This window comes from Fulmarus glacialis, unplaced genomic scaffold, assembly GCF_000690835.1.
Source record: "Fulmarus glacialis isolate BGI_N327 unplaced genomic scaffold, ASM69083v1 scaffold1803, whole genome shotgun sequence".
Classification (NCBI taxonomy): domain Eukaryota; kingdom Metazoa; phylum Chordata; class Aves; order Procellariiformes; family Procellariidae; genus Fulmarus; species Fulmarus glacialis.
The window spans coordinates 135,767-148,509 of record NW_009200862.1 but is presented as its reverse complement, the minus strand read 5'-3'; the positions used below and the strand labels follow the sequence as shown (position 1 = coordinate 148,509).

At 37.1% G+C, this 12,743-nt stretch overlaps 1 protein-coding gene across 2 annotated transcripts in view; it reads right to left on the bottom strand.

Moving 5' to 3' along the window:
* BANP (BTG3 associated nuclear protein) overlaps positions 1–12,743 on the bottom strand; it is a 138,326-nt gene that overhangs the window by 4,230 nt on the left and 121,353 nt on the right. For both annotated transcript variants that reach the window (XM_009573734.1, XM_009573732.1), the window contains exon 11: positions 857–1,000. In XM_009573734.1, coding sequence (XP_009572029.1) covers positions 857–1,000 — 144 coding nt within the window. The remainder of the gene's footprint in view (positions 1–856; positions 1,001–12,743) is intronic.

The window sequence follows — 12,743 nt, the reverse complement described above, 5'->3', positions numbered from 1 at the left end:
AGTCATGTTCTTCCCCCCCCCGCTCCCCCCCAAGAGACTCAATATCCAAATGTTTGTAGCCAGATCAGAATTCTCTACAAAACTGGGTATGTATTGGACAAAAATCCGCTCTAATATTGGCTGCTAAGGATACCATTCTATTTTGGCTAGCAAGCAAAAGCTTATTTTTCACAACCACTTGGCATTCTCTAGAAAAAAAGCCCACTAAGTGGGGTTCACAGAAGAATGTGTAACTATCTTCAGAAAAATTTCTGACAACTGTTTTAAGTCAGCATTCTTGTGTTGTCACCAGTCACAGCATCAAGCTGATGAGAAACTTTTTCTAGGCTCAGATACATGACTGTTCAGATTGATTTAAAAAAAAAAAAGATAATTCCTCCACTGTAACTGAGAGGATCAAGTGTTCACTTACAATTGCTAACATTGCGATTCCTGCGGGAAATCCAGGCTGTTGATCAAAATAACTGGAAAACTGCTGTCAGAAAGGGAATAACATTTTTAAGAGAAACCTCGGTCTGAAAAATACTTTTTGGATAGATTCCAAGCAAGTTTTTTGCCCTGTCCTTTAACATGGCTCTCAGCTTTCAAGGATGCAGAAAAACAATGATGACCAAAAAATAACTATTCTCTAGAGGCACTGAGCAAGAACATAGACGCAGGGATAGTCAAAGACCATTTATACCTTTAACAAAATGACGTTTCTTAATATAGATGATTTTTTTTTTTTTAATGGTTTGGAAACAGGATCATAAACTCATTGGGACTGCAGTATTTGCAGATAGATATAAATTCATCTGACAGATATTTCAACCAAGTTAAGTACATTCAAATGGCAAAAATATATATATATACATACTTGATTAGTCGCAGAGTGGTCTGTCACTGGTGTCAGCTGCACATACTGGACTTGGATATCACTCCCTTGGAGCGGGGATCCATCAACACCCCCTGACGCAGGCTCAGCAGAAGCAACAGCTATCAGCTGAGCACCCTGCAACACCTGCAGGAAAGCAATGGAGAAAGCAGCACGTAAACAACCACAGTCAGAAATGCATTATGAACCATCTAACTTAAAACAGATGCAAAACCAAAGACCATTAAAAAGAAATACACAAAAATTTGTCTATCAGTAACAGTTGCTGTAAATCATGTGGGTTTCCGAGAGGACATGGTATGCACATGGAAAGATTCCCATACTAGATGCTCGCTGCATTTTGCCTTACCAGAGTCATAATTCTCTTAATGATTATTGCAAAGACTAAGTGAGACAGACTGAGCAGGTTACACTAAGAGTGTGTTAATGCCAGTAGCACACAATATCACCGAGTAATGCTTTTGCTGTTACATAAACAGACACAGATCCAAGGTACTCCTTCTCACAGCCAAAGGCATTCAACTTTTGACAATTTATTACAGTAATGTTTATACTCCTATTGGATGTAAAGGTGTAGGTTTAAGAATCACTAATTAATGCTTACTCTAAACACATCTGCATTTGACTGGTGAAGACTGTAGGTTTCCTATAGGCTTCAAAAACCAAAGAACAGTTAATCCATCTGAAAGTGCTTGCTTAAAAATGTTCTTGTCATTAGACTAATTTTAATTTACTTCTTGAAACGCAAATCAGAATAAAATACATATATGTCAACAATTACACTTCCTCAATCTCATTTTTTAAATTCAGCTAAAATATACATATTCCGTTTTAATTTCTATATGCCGCAAATTATGTATTTTTAAACTATGGTATTTGAACTGCAGCGAACAAAAGACATCTTTCAAATGAAAGAAAGAGAACAAAGAACAAAAATAACATTCTTAACAAAGGTTTTTCTTAACAGAGTTTGATTTCTCAGCTGATCTGCGGGTGGGTGGCCATGAAGGAGTGGGTAGACCAGAATTTCTCTAGGGAGTGTGGGAGGCAAAAAGAGGTGACCTCCATAAATGACCTTCAGGGGTGTTGTCAGGATTTTATAGGGATCTTGGGTGTTCTGAGGTACATTCAGCATCAAACTGCAAAAGGATGCTACATTTTGTTTTTACAGGAGTAAGCAAAATTCCCTCGTCCGATCGTATTTGTTTTGGAACTATACGATACATACTGTCAGAACCACATCGCACTCTGTCCTATTGATTACCTGCAGGTCTTAAATGTATTCTTTCTCCTTTATTTCTAAACTACAAACTTCAGAATGACTGTGAGCGACTGAACAAGCCCATCATTCTCACATACAATCTGTTTTACAACAAAGCCGCCTAAAACTTATAACAGTACCAGCTTCGCTGTTTTATTGTATGTTCTCAACTGCACACTTTCCAGTGCACTTCAGAAGAACTCCTTTTTTTCACACACACTCTGAAGAAGACCAAATAGCTCTGTTATATGTTATCTTATACCAAACCTATTAAGATTCCTAGTGATAATCTACCTTTACCATCCTGCCTACAAAAAACACCAACCCAGCAATACTTGTATAAAGTACTTTTTGCTGTCAAATTACACCTCCGTATTGGTTTTGTGCAAATGGTTATGTGCTTTTCCTATTGTGTCTTCCTGATGGATAAACTATTTGTAATTAAGCTTTCACAAAGAAATGGGAAGCATTTTTATAGGGTGTAATGATGAAGCTGAGCAAGTTTAGGTAAAATGGACAACAGGCCAACATCAGCAGGGGCTGACAAACCCAGGTATTTATGAATTTCCATTGACAAGGTCATAGATTGATTGCTGCTGCTCCATTCCCTCCAAACTAGCCAGATTAAAACCAACTTAGTTAATCAAGACTATAGCAGTGATAGCTACATACACTGTGCTTGGTTTCCAGTTGTATAGTTTGAAGAAAAAAAACCAGATTGATAAATTGGAGAGATGAGACATCAAACACTATAAAAATCTCAATTAGTATAGGTTTTCCTTCTTTGTCATGTCCAGTTTGTGCAGACCCCAAGGACTACAGGCTTCAGTATTCAATAATGGAAGGTGAGTGGCCAAGCAAGGCATATTCATTTCCACTAGCATTATGCCAAACTATTTGGGTTTTGCAAACCAGGTGATTGGCTCTAAATTGAATGTCGCACTGACATGTTTATTCTCTAACAATTGCTGCCTTTGTATTTTTCTGTATAGCTAGAAAACATGTTAGGACACTTGGAAGCCAGGAAAAGGCCATTTTTCAAAACTAAGAACCATTTCGCTTCTTTAGGCTTCACTTTATCCATTTGTCCATCATGCACAGTCTACTTAATACGTGTTGAAAATCACTTAAAAAAACCCCCAACAATCTGTCTAGACTTTGAAAACTAAAAGAAGTACAACCTAATGCTGAAAAAAAACTTAATGTTTTCCACTTAATACATGCTAACATTAATAGCTGTCTTAGATTTCATTAAATACTGCCTAGCTTGTTATTGTGGCATAACTGGCTATATAATCAGTCACTGAACAAATGAGAATAAAAGCAAGAACAGGGAAAAGATCCCAGTCTTAAATTAAACCATCTGACTGAACTTTAAATGATGGAATGAGCAACAAGCTCTTCTGAATATCTGCAGAGTTTATATACAGCACTCTGAGAAAAATTATTGTTTTGCAGTTTCTATTTGAATTACTGTACAGCTTCTGAAATCGATACAAATGGATGAAAATAGGAGGGGAGAATTACCATCACTACCCCCTTTTTTTTGGGGGGGGGAAGGGATTTGGAAATAAAGCTGTTTCTGTAGTCTCAATGGCATAGAAACTTGTGTTTAATCTGCTGAGCCAACGAGAGCATTAACCCAATCTCAGGCTCAGCCTGGAACATTTGATCCCACTTCCTATGCCTGAACACCTCTGCCAAATGTGACACAATGATGACCTGCAGCTTACTAAAGATACCACTTAACTAATCACACTGTATTCATAAGATAACACAATTTATCATGAATCTCAGGCATATCCAGATACGAAAATCCAACTGAACTGACATTAAAAACAGCAATAAATTACATTTTCTCTAGGCATTACTGGAGATTATGACAAATTTATTGTCCTTCTGTCTTATGAAAGTTTGTTATGCTGAAGAACTGTAACCGATGTCACCCTTTCTACTTCTCTCAAACAGCAGCATTGATAAATATTTTGTTTAGAAAAAGCCCAACTTGGGCAAATAGAGTGGCAAGTTTGGTTATGGTCTGTGGGTTCTGTTTGCATTTGTAATTTTGCGTTACATTACACGGCATTCGTGAGGGAGCTGGGCAGCAGAGCCTTTCGCAAATGGGGCGCTTGTAAGCATACGGCTTTTCCTTGGCTGCTCACTTGACTTCCAGACCAATACTTTAACTTTGTAATTCCTACCTGCCCTTGACCTTAAAATAAAGGAATGGTACCAAAAAAATAAACAATCCACCCTGAAAATGAACTTCTCTTCCCAATTCCACTGGGCTTCTCGAACATCCTGCCTTAGTGGTCCAAAACAGGTAACAGAATATGGTTCAACTGAAAAATAATAAACTTCACTTCTAACAAAACCAATGAATTCGTGCTCTAAACACACACACAGATCAAGAAGCTTGAAGTCACCCTTCCCTTTCACTTAGGCACAAAAACATGGAAGTATCTGACCCGGAGTGTCGTTCAAGCTAACTCTGGCTAGTGAGAGTTCAAGCCAATGCTGAAAACAATCCTAAAAAAGACAGCCTTTAAAACTGACATGCAGACCAAAAAATATTTTTGTAAAATAACTGAGTGGAGTACTAAGAAAAAGTACGTTTGGTCATCTATTATTGCTTGCTGTCAGCGGTAAAAAGTTGTCTTGACAGCGATGAGATCTTCAGCTCTTGTGGAGCCGGAGCCCACTCTTTACATTGCACAATTATTTCCACTGCAAGCATAAGCAGTTGCACAGCTGGAACAGAGAAGCTCGTTAAATTCTTCTGTTCTTTCAGCTTGCAGTTAGAACCACGGATACATGCTTTTCCTCAGATAGAAAACCTAGTGAAAAATGTTTAGCAAGAAAAATCAGAATACTTTAGGAAATGTCTGTAAGATATTTGAGAGTATCTTTGAGATGTACGTATTTGAGAATGCATTGAAGCTACCAATACTCTCAAGCCCATTTTGGGACCTGGCCCGATCTTTGCAACCCTTCACGTCCCAAACCTCGTTGCCTCAAAGATTACCACATTGCATGGTGAGCCTGGTGAAGACAACTTGCCTAAATTAAAAAGCAAGCACGAGAGAGCCCCTTCCCTCACTGTTTCCATCACCTTTCACAATAAGAAAATGTTCCCTAACACCTTCAGACAGAAATACAAATGCATTTCTATTAGTTTTGATTTTAAATGGTCCTAGAAATACCAGAAGGAACAGTATTTTGTTCGGATGTTTAAAATGAAGCGTGAACTCTTGGCATTGTTAGTAAACACAGAACCACAGTTTCTGACTAAACACTTATTTTCCTTAAGGCTCTGTAAGCTTTCAATGAGAGATACAAGAGCTGAGAGATTTGATAAAATGAGCTAAGGGACAGAGAGGTCCCTCCTACCCACTCAAAGCATACTGTGCCCATACGTACGTAATCTGTCCCTCCTTACAGCAAACATCAACAACACCCAGGCTTCCCAACGAGAACTGCAGCAGAAGCACAGACCCTTGCACTGGTATCCCACCGACCCGAACCTTTGCCTTCCTCTCTGGATTTCCCCCCCCCTCCTTTTTTCCTCTATCATTCTCTCTTCAAAGTCTTAATGATTTGGGACATGCAAGCTATTGAGCCTGAAGGTCCTGGATTTCTATTTTTCGTCCTTTCTTCAGTGAGATCCTTGCCATATAAAATGTAATAATAAAATTAGTAGTAATAATGAAAGCCAGCTACTTTCTCTGCTCCCTTCCTTTCCATTTAAAGACCATTTTAGCCCATAACTAATAGTTCCCATTTAACATTCAACTGCCAGGGCAGGAAATAAAATTTTAAAAAAAAAGATTAAAATGTAATAGGTTTTCCTTCAGTTTCTTCCAAAATTATTCAAGCATAGTTTCCAACCATGGTTCAAGTCATATCACATCCTCTACCGATTTTACTTATCACTGAGAATTGTTCTTCTAGAAGCCCATAACTTAAAACTTTTCTCTAGTTTAAGTTTCTCTAGCCCCCAACCTTCAAAAATAAGTAACTGTTTTGGGATAGTTGAAGTTTGTTTACCAAAAAGCCCATTCCTCAGTCTGGTCTTTGCCAGACTGAGCCTTCTAAAACACATTCTTGCTACTGTTGTTGTGAGCTTTTTTACTAATCTAGGCAAGCACGTATGTTTGCCTACCTATAAAAAGCTCAAAAACAAGACGCATTGGGATTTTGGTGTCTTTTTTCCATCGTTTCTTCCCATTTCTACTGCAGGAATGCAATAAAAGATGACGTTCTTTAAAAAAATGAGGTTTTGAATCACTGAAAGAGTGATTGTTTATAGAAGGTTCACATCTGAAAATCCTGTAACACTTATAGCCAGCAAGTAACCATTTCAGCAAACGTTGCACAAAAGAAATGAGTTGTGCATAGGAAAAAGGAAAGATCTCGGTGACATGCTCTAGCTAAAACATTGATATAAAAGACAGTTTGGGCTCAAAAGTGTAAAGATAGTTATGGGTTTAAATGATTCCTAGAAAACAAAAAATTAAGAAAATACCTGCCTATCATCCTCCTACACTGTCATTCATCAATGATGGCAAAACTACATGAATACATTCAAATAGCAAACACAACTCCTTCAAATGATAAGAAGCTCTGCTGACAAACACGTTCACTTAAATAAGATAAGTCCCTCTAGCTGAATATTTTCAGTCTTGAATTTTTCTTCATGGAGCCTTAAGACTAAAAACATCCACTGTATTTAATGCCAACAAAATATTTATTTAATGGATTTACAGGCTTATAGATAAGTTTACGTGGGGCAACTAGACTCTATATTTAGGTGCAGAACTCAAAACTTTTTAGTATCAGAAATCAATGAGTTCCTTGAAAACATCAGAGGCTTAGACTAATCAAGGTCTCCATCACCTTGGTATTTGCTAAGGAATCTGGAACAGGCAATGCAGAATGCCAAAAGAATGGAGCTGTATGAAAAACCCAAGATTTCCTTCCATAAGATTGTCTTTTGTAGTTCTTAATTTCACTTGATGAAGCAGAGCAAGACCCAACACGAAGAAACAAGTCCAGTATGGAGGATACTAAAGTGTAAAGGAAAATCAGTAACATGATCTACTTTACACTCCATCTTTAAGCCATCGGTTCAATTTAAGCAAGGTCAAGTGAATTGAAAAGCTCATATCTGACAGTGGCTGACACAAAGTTATTTTGGTGATTTTACAGTCCAGTTCCAATAAAATTGAAGTATTAATGTGACAAAAAGGAGTGGCAGCAAAGGACAAACTGACCTAACTGTTCTCGAAGAAGCAGCCCTCTTCAGGCTAAGGTCAAGCAATATTCATTGAAAACCACTGTAACCCTTGCGCTTTATCTATCCCATATGTATATAAACTAAGGATGCATGTAGCCTGATGATGTGTTATCTTTCCGGAGAAATAAATTCACATTCAACCTGTAATTCTTCAGAACAAATACACAGCTGACAATATGAACCAAGGATCACTACATATTGCTGCATACTTTCTACGCTGTACTTAAAATTAAACAATAAGTATTTTGATAGAATTACAAGACAGTTTTAAGGACTAAGCTTTCTTTTCCAAACTTCTCAAAATATTAACAGCAATAAAAGACTGCATGTTCCTCTTCCAAAAAGATAAGGAAGACAGATGGCTCACAGTGTTGCAGAGAATATCTACAGCTTTTCTCTCTCAGTAACTAGTGATGAGAAGCATACAGCGGTGCGAGTAAGCACCTGGAAGATGTAACCCGTCCTTTAGATCATTTATTGGCAACCCTTTTTTAAGCAGAAGCCTCCAAAATATGAGGCCTCTCTTCTTTTTAAGGTGCATTTTTATGGCTGCTGTATGTCCGACTTCGAATTACTGAGATCGCACTGAAGTAAAGGAAAAAGCCAAAAGATACACCACTCACGTTTTTTCCAAAATAATTACATACATTAATTTCTTGTTTTTCAAGAAATTGTTGAACTTGTTCAGATTATCATTTCATATTATCAGCATCACCGCATATCCAGCCACCAGAGAGCTTCCAGAAATTCATAGGTTTTTCTATTTTACTGTTACAAAGGGCTGATCATTGTCTAGTTTGTCTTACATGGCATAAATTAAAGACCCTTGCACAAAGCAATTTCCATGAAAACCACAGCTGCTTTTTGAAGTATAACATCTCTCTTAGAGGCCATCCCATCTTTATTTTAAATACTTCAATAGACAGAATAGCATGGAACACCTAACATACTGCCCCATCTTCTATGTCTTCTCATTACTCCCTGCAGGAAAAGGTTTGGGAGGTGAAAGACTATATTCTATCCTATCAGGCAGGCCACCAAACGTTCACCAGTATAAAAAAAATAGTTCTGGAATATTTGTTCTTAGAAAAATACATTACTTTGCTTCTAGCTTTATTAAAAGGCAGGTTGAGTCAATCATATCTAGTAATCTAGGTCAGAGTGTAAAAATAACCTGTTACTTTCATTACTTACCATATAATTACATTGCCATTTACTATCACTAATTATTCATTTTCTTTCATTCTTTGATTAAAATACTGAATAGCATTAGTCAAAGATATTTGTGGGAAAACAGAAGAAAATACAAATTAGAAGGCTTAAAGTTACATTTTTCAATATATGAACTAAATTACTTCTAATAATTTTAACACTGGCTTCAATCATTTGCTATAGGGCTACATTTTCAAATGAGCAGAACATCATGTTGGAACTATAAAGCAAATAAGTATACTGTCAATCAAGCTCACAAAAACAAGCTCATTTTTAATAAAATAATGCTGATTCACATTAAGAATGCTAACATGTTTTAATTCTTTACTAATTACCTTCTAAACGCTTCCTCTAAACTGGGCATATTTATTGAATTAAAAACACACTCCTTGTAATATCTGTGCCCAGATGGGCCATATCAAAACATAAAAGCAACTGATGCCAAAGAAAAGATTCAGCTATTAAGTCCCTTTTCCACTTGAGCAAGATACCAGGTACGGACTGGGCTACGCTGAGAAGAAAAGAGAAAAAATAAGGGTGCTGAGAGACCCAGTGGTAATGAAGCAGTTACCAAAGTCAGAGTCCCTGAATCATGTATCCTGTTGGCAGTTTCCATCACCCAAAATCAAATTGCTCCACTCACTTGTCCTCAAATATGGCAGTGTTGTATGATAAGGGTTTTGCAGAAAATTACATGGCAAGAGCTTTGGTAACGTTAAGGTAATATATTCCCTTTAACGTCCCAATATGTTTCTCTTAAAATAAAAGTATGTTCGACCTAAGGTAACTGGAAACAATATAAAAAGGATCCACTGCTCTTAAAGATTAGGGTATCATTCTGAAGTTAATGATCTAGTTCATAAAGTCCTTTCCTTACTCCAACAACAACTTGTACCTAAATTTGCTATTTATTTCTTACATAAAATGTGCCAATACAAAAATAAATTCAGCATATATAAAAGTCTAATATATAGCAGTTCACGGAGAGAGGAACTCTCCTGCTGTGTATTTCTAAGTGTGCTGAATTGAACCATGCAAAATGTGACCTTAAATCTGTCAAAACTTCATTAACTAACACCCCTACAGAGTCATATAACTGAGAGCACCTCCTTTAAATTCCCCAAACTAAAAGGCATGAAAAGTGAAACTGATTTCAGCTCTACCAAGTGTGGAAAAATGAAAAGAATAATTCCAGAGTACATTTTTATCAGCAGCATTATTTCTTTGCATAACAAATAATAAACCATCTCATCTGCTTTTACTTGGAGTATATACCACAGCACAGTTCTACTCTGTGATTCCCTTAGTAATGTCTACTCTGAGAGTCCCTTAATGCGCTTGTACAAAACCTGGAGAAATGCAGGAACACAAACTGCAGCTATTGTGGTTACTTAAACAAACTTTACAAAAATGTCCATCTTTCCGGCTACTGCGGTTGCATTGAGCTAGGTAAGTGATGGCAAATTGCGGCTTAGTGTATTTAAACCATCTGCATCTTCAAAAGCCTTTCACAACACATCACCTTGTTTCCTAAGATCTCCGTTTCAGTGATCCCCAAGGAGATCAAGGCTCAGTGAGTCCCAGGAGCAAGCCTCTGCTTCCGAAGACCAACTATTCAGTAAAGCCACCAATACTTTCCAGCACTATGGTTTTATGGAGAGTAGCAGCCATCAATGAAATGTTGTAATAGGCCCTGAGCAAAGAAAAATGAGATGCACAGAACTGCGTGAAGTTTTGGAAGGGAAAGCATGGCGGAGGTTCATGATCTTTATGAACATTCCCTGTACAAGTTTGTTTTGTTTTTTTTTTTTAAAACAAACAAACAACCCCCCCCCAACCAAATATTCTGGGGTTTTTGAAAAGTGTTCACGTCTAATTTGGTAAATAAACTGGAGAAACATAAGGGGCAGAAAAAGACCAAATTAATACAGTTCATGTTGTCTTTTTTTTAAAAACACATGTGCTCATACCATCACTGTCTCTCTGACCCTTTCCTAAGCACAGTCCAACTGGAATAAGGAATCTGACCTTTTTTTTTTTTCCATATACAGTATTTAAAAACACATAACGTACAAAAAACCCACGAGGCTCACGATCTCTCTCCAGCTTAAATGCACCCTGCCTAGATTTAAGTGAACACCTAAAGACAAAGGTACAGTTGTTAAAATTATCTTACACTTTCACTGGGTCAACACATGTACTCTTACATGGCAAGCTGGGGGTCCCTCAACAGACTAACAGCTCCTTTGAGAAGTGGTTGGTATTGAACACAAAAGGGTAATCTGCGTAATTAAAACTTTACCGGTGAACTGTTATGCTGGCTGAAAAGGACGCAAAGTTAATTACTAAGAAATAAAAGCCTAAATCAAGCTTTGTGTCATGTGATCTAAATACAATGAGATCATATGAAATCCTATATGAAATCAGCAGTATTTTATTTTAACTCAGCATCACAGGTAGATGGACAGTAAGGTATCTGCCAGCATCAACAGATAACAAGCAAAGAAAGAGGTATTGTCTCAAGATACTTTGGGGTCACATCCCATGGAAGCCAAGTAGGGTCCTTCCTTTGACTTCAAGTAAAGATGGGCTCAGGCCCTGTAAAATGATGTAAAATACATCAAAATAAAACACAGACTTCCATTGAAAATACACTTTAAACTAACACATGTGCAAAATTTAATTATAATTAATTGGCAGTTCAACTGCAGATGTAATTTCAGTAAAAATTACTTGTTACAGAAAGAAGAGTTACCTCATCTAAATTCACTGTATCAAATTAAAGAGGCTATTTGGAAGTATGAGGCTTGTAAGGAAATCTGTATTGTACATCTGACTCATCTTTTGTATGAAGATACTCTTAGTAAATCACCCACCAAGGGAAACTTCTCAAAACAACTTTGTAGTTAACTGACAGCTCTTTTCAGATGTTGCATTTCTCAAACCATAACCTAAAGTTTAATTTCAGTTGTTACACAAAAGGTAGTTTGATGTACCTGCACCTGCCAGAGTTCCCCAAATTAGGTAGTTTTGGTATTTCGTACCCAGCTTCTCTGAAGGCAAGGCTCTGGTTAATCAATCTCTTTCCTGCATCTTTTTTCTGGCGAACCAATGTTTTACATCATACGAGCTACATGCACGCATATGGAGATGTGACTGCCAGGTAATCAACCTACCAAAAATTATTTTGTATATCCCAATCACCTTTTGGCAAGAAAGAAGAAAAGACAGAAATATATAACTAAGCATTTCAGCTCAGCTCAGCCTTCGACATTCTGTTATAGCTTGCAAAATCTTTTGAGTTAATTCAATCTAAGAACAGTAAAGATTATTCAAATCTACACAATTGCAACATGTTGTGATGAAATGGCTTACTGTTAGCACTAAGTATGGTAAAATTGACTACTTCCAAAAGCAAGATTTTTCAAGAGTGGACAATTAAATCTCTCTACAATAATTCACTATTTTGAGCAATACTAAAGAAGCCTTTGGCTTAAATGTTTTTTTTCCAACAGAATGTTATTTTTGGGCTTTATTCAACATACAACTGAGTGCTATTAAGAAATGGCTGGGTAGTTCAGAGAAAAATACTACAGTGTCAAAGAAATCTTACTAAGCTGTAGCTGCCGAGTGCAAAAGCTCAAGAAACAAGTCATACATGAGTGACCCAGACTCCCTCCGACTGACCAGCACTGATAAAGGTTATTCAAGTGAATAATAAATGGTGACTCACACAGCATCTGGCTGGTGGGAAATTTTTTGTTGTGACATAACCTAGCCAAGAGGGAGAGGATAACTCAGTCCTAAAGGACTGTCTTCCTTTACATTTTTATGTGACAAGTCCCTGCTAGTCTAATAAATGTAAACATGGCTTTAAACATCACCCTGCTGGTCCCATCCTCCAGTCTGAAATTCCTGATGGGATTAGTTAGGCTTAAAACAAAAGGTCAAGATAAATGCTGAAGTACTTTCAGCATTTACTATGAAATTCTGCTAAAGTCGTCAGGCAACTTCAGCAGAAATAGTATTCAATCCTTTCATAAATAACTTAAAACTAGAATTTGGATTCTTAGTGCTGATGAGAGGGTACATCTCCTCTG